General features: G+C 40.0%; 1 protein-coding gene across 1 annotated transcript in view; it reads left to right on the forward strand.

Moving 5' to 3' along the window:
- STPG2 (sperm tail PG-rich repeat containing 2) overlaps positions 1-27,108 on the forward strand; it is a 415,406-nt gene that overhangs the window by 248,623 nt on the left and 139,675 nt on the right. Inside the window, exon 13 of the mRNA XM_026660500.1 lies at positions 337-452. Coding sequence (XP_026516285.1) covers positions 337-452 — 116 coding nt within the window. The remainder of the gene's footprint in view (positions 1-336; positions 453-27,108) is intronic.

The following is a 27,108-nucleotide window of genomic DNA, read 5'->3' on the forward strand; positions in this document are numbered from 1 at the left end:
GGACTAAATGGTAGTCGAGTCTGCAGTACTGCTTTTCCACTGAAGGTAGTCCCTCAAAACACAGAGTTCAGCCACATTGATAGAATGGTGTGGATAAGTTTATACTGCTTCTCTTTGTGATGGAATTCTTCTGAATGTTTCAGTCCACAATGCTATTTCTGGTGCCTTTCATGAACATTACATTTTAAAAGGAAAAACAAATGTTGCAGGACATCTGGCAGTAAGGTTGCAGGATATATATAAACTATATACTAGTCAAACAACAGTCTAAGATTATTATTAACAGCCATTTAAAAGAATTCTTTACTTAATGAATTATTCCTTTTCCCCCCTTAGGACCTGGGACGTACAATCCTGTAGTGAAGTCAGCTTCCAGTATTTCCCTATTTGTTTCCAGAGTGGAGCGTTTTAAGGACGTGAAAGAGATTACTCCCGGTCCAGGAGCTTATGAGGTTTGTTGATATGGCTGTGTTCTCGGTCACATACTGGGGCTGATTTTTCATCCTTGCCTTAGCTAGATTGCTTTTGTTGTGCTTGTAGTTTACTGGCAGTATTTAGGCATTTAACATGATTTGTAGGGACGGTCTATATTTAGCTATCTAAATGACAATTCCCAAATTGTGGGAACAGGAAGGAGGCCAGGTTTGAAAAATGTGACCAGTAATAAGCAGAGTAAATGACAATTTGTCGACATACCTACTGTATGTGCTTTAAATAGATGCTGGAGTAGAGGCTCACCTCAGACCTGTTATTCACTGCTGAGTCAGATGGGAGTAAATAAATATTGCTTCTTTGATTAGCCTTCGCTCCCTCTGTTGCTCAGTGTAATGAAATATAGTACACTTTCAGTGCCCGAATCTTTTCTTTGTGTTATACTTATGTATTCCAACATGAATTTAGCCATGAGCAAATTAAACATCTTTGATTGACGGCCTACTGAGGGAGGGGGCCTAGCTCTGTGGAGCAGAAAACTCGATGAAAGAGCAATGGAAGGGCAGCCTTCACCATATAACTAATTGCTACAATTGCCCTGACATGGCTCTCTCATCTCTGGGTGGCAATTATGTGCCAAATGCACTGCTACTTGGGATTAGGTCTGAGGAAACTCAGCCACATTAGCTGGTCTTCCCAGGCAATGAAATGGGAGGCAAGAGACTGAAGTGAAGATGTGGAGCAAGAAGGGGCAGGAGAAAGGCCTCTGTTAGTTCCCCTCTGGTCCCCTGACTAACTACTCTTTCTAGAGCAACAGTATCTGTAGAAAGCCTCTTCCCTTCCCCCTCCAGTTCTGCTCCACCCTTGGACCCTGTTGGCTTTCTACTCCATGGGGGAGAGGGTGAAAAAGAGATCCAGTTTATCTCATCATTGTTCCTCTGCCCTATGGGGGAATAGGTGCTGCCACAAGGAACCTTGCCTGATCCTTTCCTTACAACTTTTGGGGAGAAGGAAATGCAGTGTAATGATTGGGGGAAAGGAAAGATGGTTTTGCAGTAAAGGAAGTGTACTGTGAATTAGGAGTTCTGAGTTCAGTTCCCAGTTGTGGTACAGATTTTGTGTCAAGTATCAAAGGGGTAGCCGAGTTAGTCTGGATCTGTAAAAGCAGCAAAGAGTCCTGTGGCTCCTTATAGACTAACAGATGTATTGGAGCATAAGCTTTCGTGGGTGAATACCCACTTCTTCGGATGCATGTAGTGGAAATTTCCAGAGGCAGGTATAAATATGCAAGCAAGAGTGAGTCAGGCTAGAGATAACAAGGTTAGTTCAATCAGGGAGGATGAGGCCCTCTTCTAGCAGTTGAGGTGTGAACACCAAGGGAGGAGAAACTGCTTTTGTAGTTGGCTAGCCATTCACAGTCTTTGTTTAATCCTGAGCTGATGGTGTCAAATTTGCAGATGAACTGAAGCTCAGCAGTTTCTCTTTGAAGTCTGGTCCTGAAGTTTTTTTGCTGCAGGATGACTACCTTTAAATCTGCTATTGTGTGTCCAGGGAGGTTGAAGTGTTCTCCTACAAGTTTTTGTATATTGCCATTCCTAATATCTGATTTGTGTCCATTTATCCTTTTTTGTAGGGACTGTCCAGTTTGGCCGATGTACATAGCAGAGGGGCATTGCTGGCATATGATGGCGTATATTACATTGGTGGACGTGCAGGTGAATGAACCGGTGATGGTGTGGCTGATCTGGTTAGGTCCTGTGATGGTGTCGCTGGTGTAGATATGTGGGCAGAGTTGGCATCGAGGTTTGTTGTATGGATTGGTTCCTGAATTAGAGTTACTATGGTACGGTGTGTAGTTACTGGTGAGAATATGCTTCAGGTTGGCGGGTTGTCTGTGGGCGAGGACTGGCCTGTCACCCAAGGCCTGTGAAAGTGAGGGATCGTTGTCCAGGATGGGTTGTAGATCACTGATGATATGTTGGAAAGGTTTTAGCTGGGGACTATATGTGATGGCCAGTGGAGTTCTGTTGGTTTCTTTCTTGGGCTTGTCTTGCAGTAGGAGGCTTCTGGGTACACGTCTGGCTCTGTTGATCTGTTTCCTTATTTCCTCATGCGGATATCATAGTTTTGAGAATGCTTGGTGAAGATTTTGTAGGTGTTGGTCTCTGTCTGAGGGGTTGGCGCAGATATGGTTGTATCTCAGTGCTTGGCTGTAGACAATGGATCGTGTGGTGCGTCCGGCATGAAGGTAGGCATAGCGGTCGGTGGGTTTTCGGTATAGGGTGGTGTTAACGTAACTGTCACTTATTTGCACCGTGGTGTCTAGGAAGTGGACCTCCCGTGTAGATTGGTCCAGGTTGAGGTTGATGGTGGGGTGTGTGAAGTTTGGGCAAGTTATCAAATCTCTCTGTGCTTCAGATCCTTGTCCGTAAAATGAGAATAATACTTTCATACCTTATGGTGGTGTGGTGTTCAGATTCTCCATTGTGGCTATATATGTTCTGAGATAAATAGAGAACCTGGCATTTTGACAATGGCGGGAGTGGGATAATGGAGAGAGAGATTGGGGTAGTACAAAGAAGAAGAGGTGGTGAGATGGGGGTCACAGAGGATGAAGTAATTGGAAGGATGAAGGATGGAAAGATTGGGAAGAGAGCAAAAACATGGAAAACAGAGTAAGAGGGAAGAGAGACTTTATAGAAAAGGGAATGGCTTGACAAAGGGAAGAGATAAGAAAAGTTGAACAAATTCCTAAACAAGAAAAAAAATCATTGAAGGGGACAATTGAAGGTTAGGGAAGCAGAATACACATACACATACAGAATACGCATACAGTAACTCTATCAGTAATTGCATCAGTCAGGAGTCAATGGGGACTCTGTATCAGAGGGAATGTTTGGGAGACCTCTCTGTGGATTGGATGTCAGCATGAGTCCAATTCTTCTAAACATAGCTGAGGGACTAATTGGATTCAGTAGTGGGAAATGAAATTTGTTGGATTTTTTTTAAATACATGCTGCTGCAATGATGGAGCTATATTTTTGAATGATTTTGTCATTTCCAAGACTAAAGTAGTATTTTTGGTTGCGTTCATCAGTTTTTGCCTGCATCTGATGGGAAAAATGAGCATGTGTTGTGTACTTTCGCTTCTGCTTGATTTTATGCGTTATTCATCCATAGTCTGAAGATGCAGAGGGATTGGAGCGTTTTGGGGAAGTCAGCTGGGCCTTGGTTAGTCTTAATCCTGGGTTTAGTTATGGACAGGAACTGGTGTATCATATGACTGTATATTAGAAATCATTTAAAATTAATTAATTCATAGTGGAAAAGCATAATGGTAGAGTTCTGTGCTTTAGTTTGATATACATAATTTTAGTAAGCTTTAATTTTTCAGTTTTTAACAGTAAAGGACTCAGTGGTGTCCTTTTTAATGTCTGTTCTCCCCCTGTGTGTGTTGCAACTATATTAAAAACTATAAATGTTGTACTGTTGATTAACATATTGCTTTTACAGTGCAGCTGGTCAGACATCCAATACATATTTTGATGATGACAATTTTAACAATCAGAATTTTGTGGCTATAAAAGCACATATCATGATTAGGGTCCTATGCATGTTGTGGCAAAATAGGACAAATTTCCATAGCAATATACACTTATTCTATAGCTATTTCATTCCCATCTCACTCACACACCCATCTGCTTCCACCAACACAACTGACCCCTAGTTGAATCTACTCCTTGACATAAAATTCATAAATGATTATTTTCGCTAGTGATTTATTTCTGGATGGATGTTTTTAGTGTACTCTTTGGGCAGCCCATTGCCTCCCACCCTTGTGTTCCTGCAATGTTTTCCCAGTGGCATGACTCAGAATCGCCTTCCTCCATATTGCAGGGAAGGGAAGAGCTCCAGCTCCTCAGCTCCTTTGATCTCATGCTGTCATGCTTCATGGAACAGTGTATGGAAAATATGTTATAATTAACACCTCCTTGTAGTGGAGAGGTGCAAAGCAACAGGCTGTTGCAGTCAGGTCCCGGCAGGGCAGGTGGTCGAAAAAAGCAGTGTTTAATGCCTGGCCGCAGAAAAATGGTAAATTCTTCAGCAGAAAAACTGAATTCAGTGGCATCTTTTAAAAGTGCTATGTTTCATGGCTACAGCAATGCAGAGTCCACTGTGGTGAACTGGACAATCCAAACCTTTATTGTCTCTCCGCAGAGTCCATCAGGTGACACCTCATTGGTTTACATTCCATTATCAATTGCAAGTTTATTTCCACAACCATACTGGCTAGAAACATGCTTTTTTTCAATGTAAGCTGGGATCCTGGAGCACAATTCCACACAAAGGGGTGAATTTTTCAGTAAGTTCTGTGGTCGTGGTATCACACTATACACTGCTACAATACTCTGATCATGACGAGCCTAGAGATATTACTGAAGTTCTATTTATATTTGAAGTAATGTTTACCTAGTTTATTATACATTAGACTTCTCAAGTTACACTGCTTTGTTTACTACAAGAAAGTTGTGTGTGTTTATATAAACTGAAATACACAAGTAACTATGACCATGATGCTTATATTGCATGACTCATCATAAGTCCCTATGGATCCAGTAATATAGAGTGCTGTTCATTTATTTTCACTGCCATAATTGTGAAGCAGAATAAGTAAAGAATTATTTTTGCCACTGGACTTCCTGTTAGTCAGAAGTAGACTAAAATGAGCCTTCAAAGAGTTAAAAAGAATATATAACACAATTCTATTTTTTTTCCTTCCTAATATTTGATGATGAACTGTTAGGGCCCAATTCTGAAGCCTGTACCCATGTGAGTATGAGCTGTGACATCAGACCCTTATGCTCTAGAATATGGAAACTGTTTCAAGAAAGGTTAACGGGAATAAAGGTCCTTAGTCTGAATACAAAAAAAATTCTCTCTGCATACTGAAATAGTTTTATTTCAAACTGTACTTGGCGGGTGAGATTCTGTGCTGTGGCTCTAAGTCTAGATGCAACAAATAACTTGGAGCTCAGGGCAGGCGTGCGGTAAAGTGATGGTAAACCACCTCTGCACCCTCAGAATCCTGGGCTGTTCTGCAACATCCACCATCTTTTAGATAGCCCTGGGGTGTGTGTCATCAGTTATGGCAGCCTAGGCCCTAAAGGTCCAGCACTGCCCAGAATTTCCAGTGCCGCAGCCCTGGCTAGCTACTCTTTTAGAACAACTTATGCCACTCCATCCTTTTCACCTAGCTTAAAGTGTCAAGAGATGTGGGAGGAGCAAACCCAGAATGTTTTGTACAACTTCCATAAATGACGTAGCGCCATAATCATGACATCGCTTTTTAAACAGAACTCCCTTCTGATTTCACTGGTCTGTTCTACTTGAAAACTGGTGGCACAGTATGGCCTGTAGAAATGAAGGTCTCGAAATGGAATGAGTTGTCTGGTTTTCAGAGGTGCTAAGCAGCTGCAAGTCCCATTGAAATATCTTAGAAAATCAAACCAGTGCCATACAGTATATTAAGAGATAATGCTTCTTTTGAAAAATTGTGCTAATGCACAGTTCTAGTTTTGTCTTTCTTTTTAATTGGCAGACATTTTAATAAAAGTTATAACCCTCAAAAAAGCTGTACAGTGAGTGCAAATTAATTACTTGTTTTTAACACTGTTAAATGTAGCAAAGAGTGTAAACATTTCTGTCATAATACTTGTCACCCCTTTACTTGACAGTGTGAAAGCTAGTATGTCAGTTCTTTTTGGTATGCCAGCTTATCTGTGTAACACCTTTTTATGATGTAACTGGCAATTTTGTTCAATTTTCCAGACATGGAACATTTGATCGCCTTCTGTGGATATAATATTAATGTGATCTTTGGCCTAATGTATGGAGTAATTATAAAAACTGGTGAAATGTAATTGAAGAGTAGGAAAGGCACTTATGGAAATATTGTTGTTACTCTAAAATGTTGCTTGACTACATAGAATTTAATATGCACAATATTATTATTTATTTTATGCAACACTATAGATGTGCATGACATTTAATGGACAAATATGGTCAAGACATTGGACTTTGGGCTAAGAAGCTCACAATATAATTTTTTCCAACACAGTTATAATTAGGGCCCTACCAAAGGGCCATGAAAAATGCATCATGGACTGTGAAATCTGGTCTTTTCCCTATACTATACAGATTTCACAGGGGAGACCAGCATTTCTCAAATTGGGGGTCCTGACCTAACAGGGAGTTGCAGGGGGGGTCGCGGTATTGCCACCCTTGCTTCTGCGCTTCCTTCAGAGCTGGGAGCTGCAGAGCAGCAGCTGTTGGCCAGGTGCCCAGCTCTGAAGGCAGCACCCTGCCAGCAGCAGTACAGAAGTAAGCGTGGCAATACCATACCATGCCACCCTTACTTCTGCACTGCTTCCTTCGGAGCTGGTGGCCAGAGAGTGGCAGCTGCTGCCTGAGGGCCCAGCTGTGCAGGCACCTGTGCAGAAGTAAGGGTGGTAATACCATGCCATCCTTACTTCTGCCCTGCTGCTGGCAGCAGCTCTGCCTTCCGAGCTGGGCTCCCGGCCAGCAGCGAGTGCTCTCTAGTTGCCCGGCTCCGAAGGCAGCACCACCGTCCGCAGCAGCGCAGAAGTAAGGGTAGCAGTACTGCAACACCCCCCCCCCCCCACAAAAACCACTTGCAACTACTCCACAACTTCTTTTTGGATCAGGATCCCTACAACTATAACACTGTGAAATTTCAGAATTAAATAGGTGAAATCATGAAAGTTACTATTTTTAAAATCCTGTGACCGTGAAATTGACTAAAATGAATCGTGAATTTAGTAGGGCCCTAGTTATAATAGTAGCAGACCAATATGAGCACAATAATGCAGCATTTGACACCATTAAACACCAGAGTGACCCTTCAATTAGGCACCTGTTCAGAGTGATTAGGAATTATTTATATAGTCAGTACTATATATGTGCTAGAGGCTGCCTATTCCTTCCAGTGGGGGTTTTAACAAAGGAAGGATAAATCAAATTACTAAAAGATAAGAACTGGCCTGACCTTTTGCTAGTGGAGAACTTTATCCTTTTCTCATGGTGTATTCTGGTGCAGAGCTATTAGTTCATTTCAATTAGTTTTAACTCTGGATTCTAACAACACTTCCCACTCATTCTCTCTAATCTTCTGGGTTATATGTGCCTATGCAACAGTTTTTTCAAAGTAATTTATAAAAAGCCTCACACAATATATTTCATCTCCTGTCCACAAAGGACCTAAAATGTTGGGAGTTACCTGTGCCTAATATGTACTTTTAAAATAGCTCCATTCATTTCTTATATTTTTAATTTTTATTTTTATTTACAAGTTATGTACTTCATGCTTATCAAATTTTAAAGATGCTTCAAATTTTTACAATTTTTATTAAGGTTTTACAGATATCAAAAGTGCCAAGAAATCTTGGGGAAATTTTTCTGCTAGTGCACATGAGAGTAGCTCCGTTGACTTTAAATGAGTTACTCCAATTTACACTAGCTGCAGATCTTGTTAATTATTGTTAACGTTAAAAATAAATTGTCATTTGAAACAAGTTTATGATTTTTAAGAAGGTGATTGTTGGGACTGTAGAACTCTTTAGCTTTTCCTTACTTTTGAGTATAAAGTGCTGAAATTATACCCCAAAGTCTCAAACAAGATAGTTATCTATTTCTCAGGTCCACTAGATATGCTTGCAGCTAACTGAACTAATTAGTTATTCTGTGTTGCCATGGAAAGCAACAAACTGCATGAAACTCAGGGCCATAATTATACAATTTATTATTTGTGAAGTATTAAGTCCCCCAACATGATGACCTGCCACTTCGTATACCTGCTTCTTCTTTCCTCATTAAGTGAATGGTGTTCTCCTTTAATTGTCTGAGTAAAACAAATAAAAGGTTGTTTTGTTTTGCATAGACCATATGTTGAGTAGTGTTAGTAGGTAAGATTATGTATGGAGTTTACTACACTTCTCTGTTTTCACTTGCTTATCTGAAAAAAAAAATCACTTTTGGGTCTGACACTTCCGCTGCTTGGTCTCAGCCAGATGGCGATTTATCTTCTTTGCATGAATACTCACTGCTGGTTAGTCTAACTACAGATGCTACTATATTTGGTTTGGGTGCCTTGTTGAAAGACCAGATTGCTTTAGGGAAAAAATTCTGAACAGAGTACAAGTTTTAGATCAATTTGCAAGAGTCGAGAAGCCTCACTGACATACAAGAGCAGGGTACAGACAATGCAGCTGTCAGGTCAGACATGGTGATTGCAGTCTCAAACCTCAACAGCCAGAGAGCAATAAGGAGCAAGGCTACTCTTTGAAATACCTTGATTTATCTTCAGCATGGGAGAGATTAATTTGACGTTCCTGTAACCCAAATATTTCAGTTGAAAATTAAATCTTCCATGTAAATTTAGTTAATCCGAAATGTTCTGCTCAGACAATGAATAAACTGTGTTTACTCAGCATTATTAGATAATAAAACTGCCCAGTGTCTTCCATAGTTAAACAAAAAGGATCTCTCTTGCAGCAGGGAAGAAAGGAGCAATTGACAGAATATCCTCTCCATATTAAGCCTTTTCCATTAGTCCCTCTGATTTCAAGAGTTTTACAACAATTGCACCATAATAAGGACAACATAACATGGGTTGCCCCTAACTTGATAAGGAAATTTCAGATTCTTCTTGGATATGGATGTAATGCTTGTCTCCATATTTTTACATTCAAACTCTTGAGCCTTTGCTGCACTGGGAAAATGACCTGCAATAATAAGGGCTTGTCAACACGTGGAAGCTGCTGTGAAATAAACTAGGGTGTGAAATTAAAGTGCAATAGCTATTCTGCAGTAGCTCCTGTGTGGAGACACTTACTCTGCACTAAGGATGCCTTTTGGCACTTTAGATTAGCTTAATCCATTTTGAAAGTGTATTAAACTCCCCAAAGGCACTCAGTGTGGAATAAGAGTGGAGCTATAGCAGAAGTTATTCCAGGCTATTTCCCTGTGTAGAAAACCCTAACATATGTCAACCACAGATTGCCCTAAGTGTCCTTCACTTACGGCCAGGATTTAAAACTGTTTATTCTCTAGTGTAAAGAGGACCAAACCATTTTAACAATCCATTATAGAAAAATTGTGTAACAGGATACAAAAGCAGTACTGCCAGCCTTCTGTATTCAAAAACAATAATTCAGGCTTAAAAATGATAGCTTTTGAAACTTTGGTAAGACTCTCATGTAATCACGACTCTAGGAGCGGGGAGGCGGGGGCTTAAGAAAACCCCCAAATAATGTGAGATTCATGATTAAAATTGTAAGAGCTGGCAACAGTGGACAATTCTGTAATAACTGATTCCCAGAAACCAAAAAGTTAGGACCAGATCCAAAAAAGGACATAGGCACCTAAACCCCTGATGTAGTTGCTACTAATCCACAGACCCCTGACTCAAACACTTATGTCACCTGAAAGGCCCTATCTAGAAGGCATGCTCTGAGCATGCCTAACTCACTGCAAAATGGTTGATGGTGGGGAGGAGTGGTTTAGCCCAGTGGTTAGGATGCTCAATTGGATGTGAGAATGACCTGTTCAATTCCCACCTCTGCCTGCTGAGGAGAAAGGATTTGGACAGGGGCTCCTCACCTCTCAGGTGAGTGCCATTGGACTATGGAATATTCTGGTGTGGGTCTCTCTTGTTGAAGCTGTTCCACTTTGTATTAAATATTAATTGGGCCAGAGAGAGAGGGAGAGAGAGACAGAATGGCTCTATAGTCCAGGCCTCAGGGAAAGGGGGGGTACCTCTTTGCAAATTCCTTCTTGTCAGGCAACAGGGAAATTGAATGTGGGTCTCCCACATCCCAGATGAGTGCAATAACCATTGCACTGAGGTTATAAAGGTGGCCAGATCATTCTATTCAACCCTCCTCCCCCATTTACCCTGCATAAAAATCTGTCTGTAAATTCCTTTATAGATCTGGGGCTTAGTTCTTTGCTCAAGCCTCACACAAGCTGGGGAGGGATTGCAAGCGCTTTGGAGGACAGGATTAGAATTCAAAGTGATCTTGACAAACTGGAAAAATGGTCTGAAATAAATAGGATGAAAATCATTAGGGACAAATGCAAAGTACTCCACTTAGGAAGGAATAATCAATTGCACAAATACAAAATGGGAAATTACTGCTTAGGAAGAAGTACTGCAGAAAAGGACTGGGAGGTTATAATGGATCACAAATTATATATGACTCAACAATGTAGTACCATTGTAAAAAAAGTGAATACCATTCTGGGATGTATTAGCAGGAATTGTGTAAGCAAGACTTCTGCTCAGCACTGATAAGGCTTCAACTGGAGTACTGTGTCCTGTTCTGGGCACTACACTTCAGGAAAGTCCAGAGGAGTGCAGTAAAAATAAAACATGACTTAGAAGGAAAGATTGAAAAAAATGGGTTTGTTTAGTCTGGAGAAGATTGAAGGAAGATGTGATATAGTCTTCAAGTACGTAAAAGGTGGTTATAAAGAGGTGGGTGATAAATTCTTCTTCATATCCACTGAAGACAGGACAAGAAGTAATGGGCTTAAATTCCAGAAAGGGAGATTTAGCTTAGACATTATAAAAAACTTCCTTGCTGTAAGGGTAGTTAAGCAGGGAACACTTTATCTAGGGAGGTTATGGAATCTCCGTCATTGGAGGTTTTTAAGAATGGGTTAGACAAACATCTGTCAGGGATGGTCTAGATAATACTTCATGTGCCTCAGTGCAGGGGACTGAACTAAATGACCTCTTGAGGTCCTTTCCAGTTCTACATTTTTATGATTCTATAAGTGGCTTGGGCCAATGAATGAAGAAGGGCTGGGAAACTCAATAAGCAGTATAAGATCTCACCAGGGAGGAGGCCTTTCAAAAAAGTGCATCATACCCAGGTTTGGGGGTAGTTGTTATTGGTTTAGGTTTTTTTCTTGTTGTGTAAAACTACTTCTTTATTACTGTAACCTATGCAAGAATGAGCGCTGAAGGGATAAATTGCTGATTGAATGGCTGTTCTTTTATTAAGGAAGTGGATGACCCATTCAAATAGCTCTGAATATGCTAGATTCCTGGTAGAACAAATTTTTACATGTTTTGAGGCTTTTATGACTCAAAACCAAAAAAGGTTGTTTTCAGGTACTCCTGTATCTTTTGCTAATAGAAAAAATAGTTTCAGAAAATACAACTCTTTCCTCTCCTTTTGGCAATGAATACTGGAAACAGAAATACAGATTGTTGGACAATTTCTCAGCTGGTGTAAACTGGTGTAGCTCCATTGAAGTCAATGTAGATTTACACTAGCTGAAAATATGACCTTGTATTTCTATTTTAAATCTTATTGTCTAATACTTCTTTCCAAGGTGTAACTAGCTATTTGTTTGACATTCTCTCTTTAGCTGAGTGATCCTCCCTTTTGCCGTACCAGGAAAATTGTTAATAATAATGATACATATCACATACACATTCTTTGATAAAAATCATATATTAATTCTGATGTATAAGTAGTTTTTCATTTCATTTTTTAAAATAATTTTATAATAACTGTTCATAACCGTTTAATAGTTTAGCTTGTCTCCCACATCAGGACCAACATTACCTGATAATTGACATTGATATGTTAATCTTAATTACGAAGCTTTTTGGGTTCAGAAAGCCCTTCTGATTGATTCGTGTCAGTAAAATGTAGTAATCAATTAGGGTCATTCACTTGGAGGAAAGGTGATGGTATTCACTCTGTAAAGCAAAAGTAGTAAATTTGTATTCTGTGCTTGTCATTTGCTCCAGATAGTAAACTCTGGTTTAGATACTATTGCTGCAGTAATTGAACCATTGATTAAAATATCCCCAGAGTGTAAAATCAGTTTTAAGCTCTTTATATCCTTATTACAGAGTTGCCAGTCACAACTCTATTGTTAAAGGTGCAAGAGGCTTTCCACTCTAAGCTCTGTATTGGTAGCCTACCTTCTCTAAAAGTTTCTTTGGGCCTAAAATTTTCTTAGTCAGTGGCCACAATAGGAAATTTTGGAAAGGGAGACTAAAATAGGAAAAAGCTGAAAAATAATATACAAGTTTACTGCATTCCAGTTGTTTCATTTTGTAAGCTGATACTTACATATATATATATATATATGAGATAGGTATATTGAGATATACCTATCTCATAGAACTGGAAGGGACCCCGAAAGGTCATCGAGTCCAGCCCCCTGCCTTCACTAGCAGGACCAAGTACTGATTTTGCCCCCGATCCCCCAAATGCCACTACTTTGGGGGCTGAAGAGCTGGCTGTCCAGAGGCTACAGCAGGAGACTCTGCTACAGAGGAGAAGAGGGATATGTTCAACAGATAAGTTGTTTGCTGTGAGTAGTCTTTCCCATTCAAGTATATTGAGAGTATGTATGGCAATACTGCTCGTCATTGGCTGTGCATACATGTGAGTACACAGTTTGTCACCATGCGTCTGACGAAGTGGGTATTCACCCACGAAAGCTTATGCTCCAATACTTTTGTTAGTCTATAAGATGCCACAGGACTCTTTGTCGCCGTTTGTCACCAGTCTCTCTCCCCCTTTTCCCCACCTCTACCACCAGTGGATCTAGCTGACATATGTACTTACAAAAAATTGTTTATTTTGTTCCTCTTCCTCCAAACCTCTATTTGTCTGTCTTTACTTAGATTATGATCTGAGGGCAGGAATTGTGCCTTCTTGTCTATATAGAAAGTTTCTATCACATTGTGCATGCTACCATACACAAATAATAATAATTAGTAATAATAAAACCTTCATCTATTCTCCTGTTCTGAGCTCAATACCATTTCCCACCCTCTTATTATGGATTGGAAACTTTCCCCCATCCCTGTCCTGGCCATCCTCAACATATGTGCTAGATCTATCCCTTCCCATTAAACCTTCTTGATTTCAGCTAAAGAGATGCCTCTGTGGTATTAGTTGCAAAAGCTTACAGCAGCCACTAGGGGGTATAGAGCAAGAAGGTCAGAGTCTGTGTAAACAGGAAATATAGACAGCATTGTATTCACCCAACCATAGTGTGCTTACTGTAATCTCTACAGAACCCTTGCCCTATATCCCTGCCCAGCTTCCTAATACAGACTGAGATGGGGGTCTATCATATACACTAGACCAATGGTTCCCAAACTTGGTTCGCGGCTCGTTCAGGGTAGGCCTCTGGCGGGCCGTGAGACACCTTGTTTACCTGAGCGTCTGCAGGTACAGCTGCTCGCAGCTCCCAGTGGCCGCAGTTTGCCATTCCCGGCCAATGGGAGCTGCGGGAAGCAGCATGGGCCGGGCCACCACTTCCCGCAGCTCCCATTGGCTGGGAATGGTGAACCGTGGCCACTGGGAGCTGCGAGCGGAAGTACCTGCAGACACACCAGGTAAACAAAGCGTCTTGCGGCCCGTCAGGGGCTTACCCTGAACAAGCCGTGAACCAAGTTTGGGAACTCCTGCACTAGACTATAATATACTACCTGTATATTTCACTTTTTATGGATGTCTGTATGTATGTGACATTGCCCGTGGTTACGTAAGGCCTTGTTGTATTAAATGTGAGCAGAAGGGTAGCGTTATATTGGGTGTTATTCCTACTAATATATGGAGGCTAGGAGGCACTCATGGAGAGGTAGTTAAAATGATTCTCTTGGAACCTTAACTGACAATTTAATAATTCTTTTCTTGTTTAAATTCTCATTTAAATTCTCAAATCTTAGTTGTACGTTTTCCCCCTCTGGGGGAATACAGTAAAGAGTACATGACAATTGAGGTTTTAATATATCCATATATTTATAAATAGTAGATTTTACGATAGCCTTTCCACAAATGAAGGAAGCAGTTTGATAAAGGAGATTAGTAAAGCACAAGTTTCTCTTTTTTTAAATGTTCTGTTACTACATGGAAATTTTGAGTGTTTTTTTCCTGACCCGAGGGAAGCATACACGTTGCCTAATTATGTGCTGTAGAAATTATTAACAGTCTTTGTGCAAATTAGATGACGTTTAACTTTTACAGCTACATTCATAACATTTACATAGCTAACCGCCAAAAGTAATTCAGTCAGTTTGCATGTGTTTTTATTCTGAGAACAAAGGTTGCTTTCCTTTTATTTAGGAAAAAAATAAATTTGACCTTTTTACTTTTAAGGACAGAATAATGTTGGGTAAATCTTCAAAGCAGTAAACAGGGTTTTCCGTTTTGTTTAACTTTTTGTTTTTTTCTTTTGTGAGAGTTCCATTGTTAAAAATTTTCTCTTTGATTTAACAGTGTACCCCTAGACCTTCCTCATCTCTTTGTAAGAAATATATATTATTGTAATAATTTATCAGGCCCTGTTTTCATCATAATACTTTTGAGGCCAGTTATTTAGGGATCTATATATGGTTTTAGTAATCTATATTTAGGCACCAATTTTTGAAAATCTTGGCCCAAATACATTACATTTACTGCTTTTGCATTTGCAATTCTTTCATTCAGAGAAAGTAATCAAATTTCTTTGACAAGACCATTCTTTACAAATCCATGTTACTGATTCCTCATGGGATGAGTTTCCCTAACTGGTAGATGTTTAGGGATGCTGCTAAATCATTTTTCTATGGGACTCATACAGATACTTCTTAAAAACGATATATTTTTCCTTTGGATGCACTAAGTTGGAACAAATAACAGGTAATTTCCAGGAAAATTCATAGAGGTGGATCCCCACAAGGGATTCCTGTATTTATAATGCTCTTTGAGATCCTTAGGCAAGAAGTGCAATATAAGTGTAAAATATTCTTTGAAATGGAAATCAGCTCACAGGAAAATGGTAATCAGGATGACAAGACAATTGGAGAAGCTATTAGCAGCCTAACTATGTAATCAAATCATAGTGCAGTCTCAGTACAATTTTTAATCTAAAAAAACAAAACTATTCCTGGGACAAAATAAACCTTAAGTTAAATGACCATGTCAGAGCAACCATATATGATTTTTAAGAAGTTGGGGACTATCTGAGCAACTGAAATAGTGAGTACTATATTGTGGACAGAAAGAAATGACTGGGTGTAAATGGTCATCTTACTGGTTATAAAGCTTGTCAAGGCAATTAGTGTCTGCCTCATCAGCAAAGTGCAGAGCCCTCAGACCACCATCAAATCTGGTCAGAAGGCAGTCATCAGTGATGTGGGACATTGTCTGTCTTTGGCCACAGCCGCATGTGGGATCCTCTTGTTGGCCACAGGTGTGAAAGCTGGCTGCACACTGACCCTGGCCCATTCAAAATCGATTCAGAAGGGCCTATAAGCGGCATGGAAAATCAAAGCCTGGTACACATGTGGTCAGGTAAGTTATAAGAGACTGGTTTGTGACATCAACTGCAGACCATTCTTCCTGCCACATCAATGTTGCAGAGAAATCTGGGCATGGCAAGTGGGCCCACAAGGTTGCCTTGACAATAACCTTGCTCTTGAGTGGCCGAAGAGGTCTGTGTATAGTGATAGGCTTGGTTTTGCCCTGATCTTCTCAACCACACTGACTGTAATCCTCACAATGGATGTGTGGAGGAGTGATATTACTTAGCACGGAGAGCCACGGTACTGGTATGGGTTGAATTGTCCCAGTTACGATATGCATAGTTGAACACTGTTGAGTGTCAGCCAATCTGACGTGAGATTAATGGAGCCAGACTGGAGCATAGTATTCTTCTAAAACTAACAGAGAGCTAAACTGGATGACTGAAGAGTTTGAGTGTTTGCTCCCCATAAAGTGCCAGCCAATTTGCTTTGAAGGTTGTTATATGACTTCAGGTGCTTAAGATATGTAAGAGATCTATCTAGCGTTATTCCAAGTAGACTGTATGGGATTTGTGTTTTGAGCTGTATCCATTAAGAAATATAATGAGTTCTTGGGCTACTCTGGCATTGTGAAGATGGAACACACTCAAAACTGCCTTGGTCACACTTGTTTGTAAATGACACCGACTACAGTTTTTGGCTATCTTAATCAGGTCAGCATTTAGAGCTTGTTCAAGTTCTGGGAATGACTATGCTTGGACGCCTAAATGAATGCCATCGCATACATGAACTTGTTTGTGTAAAAGTTGAAAAGCTTTAGAATTTGATTCGTCATCTCGGCGCGGTTCAGCAACCATCAGCCTTAAGCTGACCACCTGTCATGCCAAACCAAGCTGCCAGCTGTCTGCTCAATGTGTCAAAGGCCCCAAATGAGAAGCATATCAGATGACCAGTCCATGATGGATGGCATCAGTTCCAACAGAGAAATGGAGAGACTAGATATGAGACTGTAGCTGGAGAGTATGATGGGGTGAAGATTGCTTTTATAGGATGTGAGGCACAAACGAAAGCATGCTTGTTTTATGCGGGAATATCATGGCATAGCTATATTTGTATGTTTGTAGTATATTTTAAGGCATATACTGCATGTCAGTGGTTAATTATATTTTTTAAAGTTGCAGTCTTCTCTTCTATTTTTCATGTGCTGGTTAATATTAGTTGATTAGGATGATGAGTTGATACCACACATTATGTCTGAAATATGATTTCAGGTCAGTATTTCTTTAACTGCTACACTGCTTTCTTAAATCTTGTTTATTATAACAATACTCACAGCACTTTTAGCTATTCAACTTAGTTTCCTTGGTAACTGGTCATTTTCAGTTCACCTGTAGGCTCCTGGTATTTAAAGAAGCTATATTATTTTCAGCTTTATGTGTTACACAATGATGGAAAAACATGGTAGCGAGGGTACAAGCAAAAATGTAATAAATTGGTGAATTCTTACTCTTTAGAGAATGTAGCCTTTATATTATTAACACAGTGGAGTAAACTTTAGTGCCATATGTCAAGGAAACACCAGTGAACAAAGCCTGACTATCATAAAAGATAAATAATTTACTCTTTTATGTAGCAGATCTGAAAGCATTTTAAATGCATTTAATGTATTAAGGGAAGGAGGATTTTTCATCTATATCATTTTGCCCACCACTGAAATACAGTCCCTTCTTTTTGGGGAGGAATGTAGTAGCTGATAGCAACGTTAGACAATAGCTTAGAGCAAGAATGAAGAAATGTACTCTATCCAGTTGAAACAACAGGGGTAGTTTATATAGGAAGAATGTAATTGCTGTAAGTGGAATTTGGATGGGACATCAGGGTTTATATCTGTACTGTTTTATGAAAAGTAGTGTCTCATATCTAATCTAATAAACATTTCTAAAAGTATCACCATAATATTTTAGATCTTGTATGACCACAATTGCTGAGCACCTTTAGTTTTACAGTTCACTGGAATCATCACAGTAAATCAGAATCACCATGCAGAATCATTCATGTCATCAGAATCACCAGCTGAATGTTGCCTCTTCACACCACACCAGGGCATTGGTACTGACTCAGAAGTAAGAGTCCTGTCTAAGGAGGGGGGCGGCGGCCGGAGCCCCGGGGCGAGGGCGGCGAGCCCCGGCGGGGGCTCCGCTCTCCCCCCAGTGGCCGGGGGGAGTGCGCCGGAGGGGAGGGCGGCCGGAGCCCTGGGAGGAGGGCGGCGAGCCCCGGCGGGGGCTCGGCTCTCCCCCCGGTGGCCAGAGCGCCGGGGGCAGGGCGGCGAGCCCCGGCTGGGGCTCGGCTCTCCCCCCGGCGGCCAGAGCGCCGGGGGCAGGGCGGTGAGAGGGCAGCGAGCCCCGGCTGGGGCTCCGCTCTCCCCTCGGCGGCCGGGGGGAGGGCGCGGGGGGGGAGGGCAGCCAGAGCGCCGGGGGGAGGGCGGCGAGCCCAGCTGTGGCCCCGCTCTCCCCGGCGGCCGGAGCGCCGCGCCGCCCCCCTCCAGGTGCCGCCCCAAGCACCAGCTTGGGTGCCTGGTGCCTGGAGCCGGCCCTGTGTCTAATGAATCACAAACACCACTTCCTAGAATACCTACAATAGGTGTCCCAGCTAAACTCTTCTTAGCTTTTGAGTTCTTACAGAATCACAGTGACAGGGAGAGTTCATTTTTCCTCCATATGATGCATTTTTTTAAGTTTTCTATTTACTATCTTACAGTATTAAAACTGTTAAAAATTGTGCAATATTGAAAAATACAGAAAATGCCTTTCCATTATAGACCACTTCCAGTGTGGCTTAATTATATGTTTGCAGTCACCAGCAGAGTGAATGCTTAGGTGTCACATTGAGATGGAACTGATGATTATGGAGAACTTGCATTTGTGAACTTGAAAAAATGGCTTACAAATTTTAGTATTGTGCTTAAATGGTATTCAACACATACTCTTAACATTGTAAATAATAATAAAATAACATTTTCAGTCCATCATTATGTTTAATTGAATGCACAGGGGAAAGGTCTCTGCAACAGGTAAACTCGATATCATGGTGACATCTTAGCTTCTGTATTGCTGAGAGATTAGATTGTTCCAGTGAACTGCTGTGATTTGTCATTTTCACATAGGAAATGTACTGTAAACACTCTGGGTCGATATGTTTTGGCTTCAAATTAGTTGGAATAGGGGCCATAAAAACAAAGCAGTAATTATATTGTGCCCTATCAAGGCTCAGAAGTTGAATAAGTGGAGTGTTGCTGAAGCATAGGGAGAGGGTCTAGCTGAGAGGCCATGAACGCTGATTCTCAGCTGCCATCTGTTGCGCTACTCAGGAATGCATGGCACCTGAGCGTAATTCATTGCTGAAGGACAAATAAAAATATAGCCTTGTAATCGAGTGGAGGTGGTCAGTGCTACCTTCATGTAAGTCATGAGATTGTTCCCACAATTTATCAGCTGTGCTATTGGCTGCAATTCCCAACATTCTATTTTAACCTTTTTTATGTTTTGTGAAACTCTGAAGATAAATACATTAAAGATTGTGAGATGCTTAGTTACTATGGTAATTGGGGACAAATAAGTAACATAGATAAATAGATGTGTATATATATGCTAGCGGTAGTTGGCTTCAGCATGGGTATGAGTGGACAGAGCTGTGTAAGTAGTACTACGAACATAATATTTTGAATAAAGAATATAGTGGAACTAGACAAGGTTCAGAGAAAGGCAACAAAGGTAATCAAGGGTATGGAACAGCTTCCATATGAGGAAAAACTAAAAAGATTATGGCTGTTCAACTTAGAAAAAAGATGATTAAGGGGGATATGATTATCATGAATGTGTGCAAAAAAATAAAGACAGAAGTGTTATTTACCTTTCCCCACAAAACAAAAACCAGGAGTCACCCAATGAAATTAATAAGCAACAGGTTTAATAGAAACCAGAAGAAGTATTTTTTCCCACAACGCAAAATTAATCTGTGGAACTCATTGCCATGGGTTGTTGTGATGGCCAAAATTATAACTGGGTTCCAAACAGAACTAGACAAGTTCATGGAGGATAGGTCCATTAATGGCTATTAGCCAAGATGATCGGGGATGCACCTTCATGTTCAGGGAGAACCTCTGAAGCTGGGAGGAGAACACTGGGGTGGATGTCTCCAACATTGCTCTGTTCTGTACGCTCCCCCTGAAGCTCTGGTACTGGCCACTGTCAGGGACAGGATACTGGGCTAAATGGACCATTGATCTGACCCAGTGTGGCTGTTCTTCCATTCTCCCCACTGCTGCACTGACTTGCAGCATGGTACTTCATTTTTTTCCCTCTCTCTCTCTCTCCCCTCCCTCTCCTTCTTGGACAGAAGTTGAAGATTTGGCCTGTTAGAAATGAGTACAAATAAAATATCCATTTAAGATATTTCCCAGTAATCCTATAAAATAATACTTCTACTAATAAATAATCAAACACTTTTAAGTTTGTTCTGGTACAGAGGGTCCTCATGAGTCTCCTCACTCCACTTAGGCCCTGTAGTATAGCTAGGCTGAGGGTGGTGCAGAGGGAGCACTGCATGGATGGGTGTCCACAAACCCTGTGTGCAGTGGGGTGCATCTCCACTTTGGCCCCAAATAGGCCATATGTAAAGTGGAAGGTTAGGGTGAGCCTGTGTTGAGGCTATTGTATCCATGCTGATACGGATCTAGTGGCCCAAACCATTATGTCAGGGGTGCAGAGTGGCTGCAGCCACTATCCTAGCTATGGTGTGTCTGTGTTGCCGTTTTGTGGCCTTTCCATGAATTCCCATTCTTACAACCTCTTTGGAAAAAAATGTTTACAAAATGTGATTTCTCTTGATGAGAAATCTAATGCTAAAAAATCTCCCCAAACCTCCATTGAGAGTATGGGTAATCTGAGTATAAGCACTGCTTATGAGAAATGCCAGAGACATACACTATTAAAATTAAACTATAGCTTAAAACAGAGAGAAAATTGACCATGGTACTATTATGATCCAGTCATCACTTGTTGTTTTTCATGATTAAATTGGTCTAATAGCTATAATTGGTTCTGCATCATCTGCTAAGAAAATGATAGAGTTATTAAAAAACAGTAAATGCCTTGTCATTCTGTCCAGCAGTTTAGTGCATTTAACCTTTTTAGAGCTAATTGAAACCATTTTACTAGGAATTCACAATCTTCAATTTAAAAAAGCATTTGGTGGTCACTATCAACAGCTAGTGACTTATACAATACATAGTACTTCAAAATTTAGCGCATTCCTGTAGAAACACATGCAACTCTGTGGAATTTACAGATGGAAGGTGTTATAGAAGTCCAAAGTAGCATGATTTCTAGTGTAATTAGTTCATTAGCTGTAACATTGTGATATGGAGCATTAGATCCCTCTTTGACGTTGTAAATCTTTACTTATAAAGGTTCTATTTATTCAAAATTCTAGTAATATGTATGCTATCTGCAAAGGTTACCATATACCTCTCTAGTAATTACGACTCTCATTTTCAGTTTTTATTTTATTTAAAATCCCCAAGAATTTATTAGAGTTTATTTTTAAAAATTAAATGGGTGAAAATCAATGCAAAATATTAACATCACAGTTGTCAGGGTAAACATCAGAGTTAATATTGGGGGATGGGAGATCAGCAAAAGCAACATATAGAGAAAATTATAGAGTATTGAAAGTAAAAGCATTTTTAAAACAACATTTTAATGCTGTGGTTTATTCCATGAACTATATATTAACATTACATTTCTGGGAAAATGCACTATGCACCAAACCTGGGGTACATGGATGATGTTTTCATCCTCTCTTAGATTTCAACCACCACCAGTCAACAACCACCACCAGTCCCTCAAACTCTCTCTTGAACACTCTTACACCAGCATCAACTTCCTTGGCACTGTGATCAGCTTCAACCTTGGAACCCTACAAATGACTAAATGCAAAATACCCATGGATCAGCACACCCATCTTCACTGATCCAGCAACCACAACTATCCCAAGAAATCTGTTATCTACAGCCAGACACTCCGATACCACAGAATTTGCTCCAAAGAAAGTCTGGGATATACATCTTAACAGACTTAAAACCACCTACAACACATCTTTCAAGATCCATGGGACCTACACATGCCTATTATAACATGTGGTATACCTCATCTGGTGCACCAAGTGCCCCAACGACTATGTGGGTGAAACCAGACAATCTCTACACTCTCAAATTAACTCACATAGAAAAATTATAGACAAAAACACCCAATCACCCCTGTGCAAACACTTTTCACAAAGCGATCACTCTATATCTGACCCCCCAGTCTTCATCCCCAGAGGAAACCTGCACAATATGTTCAAAAGATGAGCCTAGGAGCTTAAATTCATAACTCTGCTGGACACGAAAAACCATGGACTTAATAGAGACATTGGTTTATAGCTCACGACGACAATTTGAAACACACCCTACTGCCTGGTAACCCTTAATTGTGCACATCATTTAAAGTGCTTTCCTACAGCATGTGTGAAAACCCTTATGCTTAACAATCTGCCCCACCTTTAGCTCAGACACTCTGGTTATTTTCTTCAGACATGAGGCAGAGTTCTCTGAAGTTTGAAAGCGTGTGCCTTACACCAATAGAAGTTGGTCCAATAAAAGATATTACATCACCTACCTTACCTCTCTTATTAACAGCACATACACTTATGCACACGCATGAGGATATATATGAAGTTTGCACTACGTTGCCTTCCTTTAACAGACGGCCTCGTATTTACATTTAGACTAATTTATTGTTAACATAAACACTTCTCCTTAATGTAAAGTTTTGGATTTTCTTAACATAATCAGTATTTTTATGTACATGAGTGGTCCAAAATCCAGGTGAAGATCAGATGATTCCGTTTAGTGTTTGATTTTTGTTAGCAGCTCAGCCCCTTCATTTTTAAATTCTTTCAGGGGTCTTGAAAATATATACCACCCAGTCCTGGTGACTTTGTTACTCTAAAAGTTTAGTATTTTTGTTTTGCCACCACCATTTAGACACTTCGGTTTCTGATAGTGCCTCCTATTTGATCCAGTGGAAAAGGCAACTAAATAAATAACTGTTCACAACTTAAAACTCCTACTTTAAAAAATGCAATTAGCTACCATTAGAGCTTATATTTCAAGTAGTTTAATGTACAGTGCCATCTCCCATGCCTGCATGGCTCTAACAGGATGTGAGGACATACACAGATGAACGGAGAAATGAGAAGACATAATTGCTCTTCATTGAAGGTGACTTCAGTTACCTGAGGTCTGTTCCCCTAAGACTTGATCTTGCTCCCACTGAAATCAATAGCAAAATGCGATTAACTTAAAAAGGAGAAGCATAACTCTGTTTCTATAGCAAGTTGACCCTTCCCTTGACTGGTAGGTGGCATGTCACAGAATTGGCAACTACAGCCTTCAGCAGCTTTTATGGCTCAGAAGGCTGTAGATCTTTATTGCTCTACCACCATGCATTTATTGTAAAGAATTCTTATAAAAGCTTTCATGCCTTTATTATTTTTGTTACAGCTTAAAATGACAATAATAAAAAAAACCCTCTCCAACACTGACTGGCCATGTCGGGTATTATTTTTATTATGTGAGTCCTCATCCTGAGTTGTTGAGTAGAATTTGGCAAATAACTGGTTTTTCTCTTTGTTTGCCATTCTGAAAAACTAAAATAATAATAATATTAATTAATAATGGTTTGGGTGGAACCAAAACTGAAACTTTGGGCAATTTACAGCAAATTGAAATGTATAAAATACTTGAATAGTCATTGGACGTGAGCGAGAGCATGACTGTATAGATACGTGCTCTGCTGCAGAATACCCAGGTGGTTAGGAGAGTGGAGAACTGGGTTCAGGTCCCCGTTCTAGAGCTGAGATTTGAACCTGGGTGTCCCAGAGGAGTGCCCTAACCACTGGGCTATAGAGTACAAGAGGTGTACTAGCACCTCCTGTTCTTTGGTGAACCTGTCCCCCAAAATTTGTTGTCCTGAACTATTTGGTGACTTTGGCATGAATTCACAAATAGTTTTAAGTTGACCAAAATTGCATTTTTCAGCAAATAAAATATTTGTCCAAAAAATGTAGCCTGGCTCTAGTGTTGAATGCTTTCTGTGCGGCTCCCTTGACTCCTATTGACTTCAATGGGAAATGGGAATGCTGAACTTCTTGAAAATCCTCAGCACCTGGTAGGACAAGTTCCTGATTGGCGTCGTTTCTAGATATCAATAATTTTAGTCTCATAAAAATCTTATGATGCTTTTATAACTACAGGCAATTTCCTCTGTGATATTATTAACAATAATAAATACGAGTTATTGTACTGTACATTAATAAAGAAATGAAATGTTATTGAGAAATCTGTGGGGGACTATACAAAATGTTCATGTTATTTATAGGAATGCACAGAGGACCTGATCTTGTAGTCCTCACTCAGGGTAAATTCCTGTTTGATTTCAATAAGAGTTTGCCTAAGTAAAGACTCCAGGGTTGGACTTTGAGTTTGTAATTCTGTAATCAAACTTAAAAAAAAAAGATTAACAGATAGTAGCTATATCCTTAGCTAAAGAAAAAATGCCCAGCCGAGCAAAATTAAATAATTTAATCAAGGAACTAAAAGGCTATGGATTCAATACAACTTCAACCTGTTAATCAAACAATTATCAGCACTTGAACTGCTATATTAATTTTGAAGACACCTATCAGTATAATGTCAAAACACTTTGGCATTCATTTAGAAGTTCAATAGTTTACTTCACAAGAAAGAACAGCTTCTCTCACTTAGCTATAAGTCCCTTACCTTTTGAGTAGTTGAATCTAGGGGATTTACTTACTAGACCGTTTGCTCTTAGTTGTTAAGAGAATGCCTGCAGGAAGAGATGAGTCTTGCAACTCAAGACTCAAGGTTGCAAAGGCTAACAGCTGTCTCATGTCATACATTTTTAAGCAGAAACCCTCTATTGATTTCAAAGAGGGGCTTCTGCTTAAAAAAATCAATGGCTCAAATGGTGCTAATGGAATCATTTCTACCATCTTCCTCAAAAATGTGGAATCACGCAGTGCTGTTACTGTATCTACTCACATTTTACCTTAGGTACTTAACTGTTGGCATCAAAAATAAGACCAAAACAGATAATAAACAAGGTACAAACATTGTAAGTGGTAAACAATAAACCATCAACCTGCCAGAAATATTTATCTGCACTGATCACATCAGGATGCAAAATTAACTGCTTACAACCCAAGCTGCTTCCTATGTAATGTGGCTGTTGCAAATCTTATTCTCCCTTGTCACATCTACATTTGTAAAGCCCCATGTGAATAGAAATCCCCAAGCTAAACTTCACTGTATTAAATAACTTATTCAATAATATTTTATAGGACTGCAACAACACAACAAAACATCTATCAAAAATGTTTCCACAAAGGGGAGCATTCAGTTTTCCAGATAATGTACAAACATATTACATTTTCATTCAGTTGCTACAAAGGCTTCCCCCAGAATCATAAAAAACAAACAGATCAGGGAGTGAACTGTTTTGAAAAGGAAAGAATCTAGATGCAAATCCTCCCTTCTTGTGCAAAAGCTACTGGCCAGATTTTTCCATTGGAGTGTGACTGTTCACATCACACTGCCCATGTATACTGGCCCTAAAGCCAGTGTCACTAGTCTGGGGGGGAATCATTCTAGAGCATTGCTTCTCAAATTTGTTCTGTACCATGATCCCATGTTGGAACTCCCTGCCCTGTTGCCTGTACACCAGAAAAACGGGATAAGTGGAATCCCTCTTTGCCATGTTGATTCCTGTCTGCATTTTTGGTGACGGGGGCTGTTTGCTGTAGGATGTGTCAGGCTGCTCAAACAGGGACCAGGAGGACCAGCTCTGCAAAGAGTAGCAACAAGATCAGAAGAGTGCAAAGGTGAGCTTTCAGCCACCTTTCATATGTACATTTCACTTCTATTCTGTGCAGATCAGTCAGACTCCAGGATCGGGCCCTAAGTGTATATTACCTCCTTGCATATTTGTAAATACAGTACTATACCTTAATACTTATGAAAAATCCAGAGTTTTCTTTATGCCTACCATAACAGTTGTTTCCTGTTGTTTATATCTGCTACATATCATGCAATGCTTACAAAGCAAAAGTGTATTAAAGACATTGTTAGCCTTTGCTTTAGAATATGTTTATTAGATAATTCACTACTAGGTCAGCATAATAACAAAGAAACTGGACATAGATAGAGGGGGAGGCTATAGTTTATTCTAGTTACAGTCATTAGATGTAGTCAAGGTGCCTTTCAGCAAGAAGGGATGACAGATAGCTAACATTCTCACTATCAGATCCACTGTCATGGAGCACGCTCATCAGGGGATAACAGGAGACAGAGTGCACTGGGATACAGGTGCACCTTTTCCAGAGCAATAGTAAGATGAATGCACTTATTGTCACTGCTCCCCTGCTTTTCTTAGCCATTAGTGTGACAGTGTTATAATTGATGATATGACATGGGACCTGTTTTGAAATTTTTCTCGTCTTTTGAAGTTGCCCTTTAAACAGTATATGGTTATCTAATGTGTCAATGCCTCTGTCTTCCTATCTCAATCCACGCTATCCTGGTAATGACAGTAAATCACACACACTTGTAACACAAATGAGATGATATTTAGGTTTCATAGCTGTGTTAACAGCATTACTTGGCAGTGGTCTGTTACGTAATAATGGGGGATAGGTATTTATCAGGAAGGTATTTATCAGGCAAGAAGAAATGTCAATATAATTTAACTCGTCAATCTACTGTAGCAACATACTTTGCATTCTAAAGCTCTTTATTTTACTTAAATGTTTCCCCCTGGATGCACTATCCAAATTGAAAAAGAAAGAGTTCACCAATTCTGCTTCAAACCATACTACATAACATAGATCATCAGTATGCATTAAACAAATTAAATGCGCTGGAGTCCAGAGCAATCCATAAAAGAATGTGCAGATTATGAAAAATCCATTTTGCTTCCATTCTAATAATTGCCTGAAAAATATTGAGTCCTTCAGAAACTGTTGGGAAATATTTCTGAACTTAATTATGTTTTTAGGTTTTTAGACTCATCAGCTCATCAATATAGAACATCTGGGAATTTATGGAGAGACTCATTGTAATTCATTAAAGCAATGCCCACAAAACATATTCATATTTTAATACAGAGCTTTATTCCTCCATAATGTATAATTCCACATTGACAGGTGGCTTCTGA

This window comes from Terrapene carolina, unplaced genomic scaffold (genome assembly GCF_002925995.2).
Source record: "Terrapene carolina triunguis isolate 2854851 unplaced genomic scaffold, T_m_triunguis-2.0 Scaffold789, whole genome shotgun sequence".
Lineage (NCBI taxonomy): Eukaryota > Metazoa > Chordata > Testudines > Emydidae > Terrapene > Terrapene triunguis.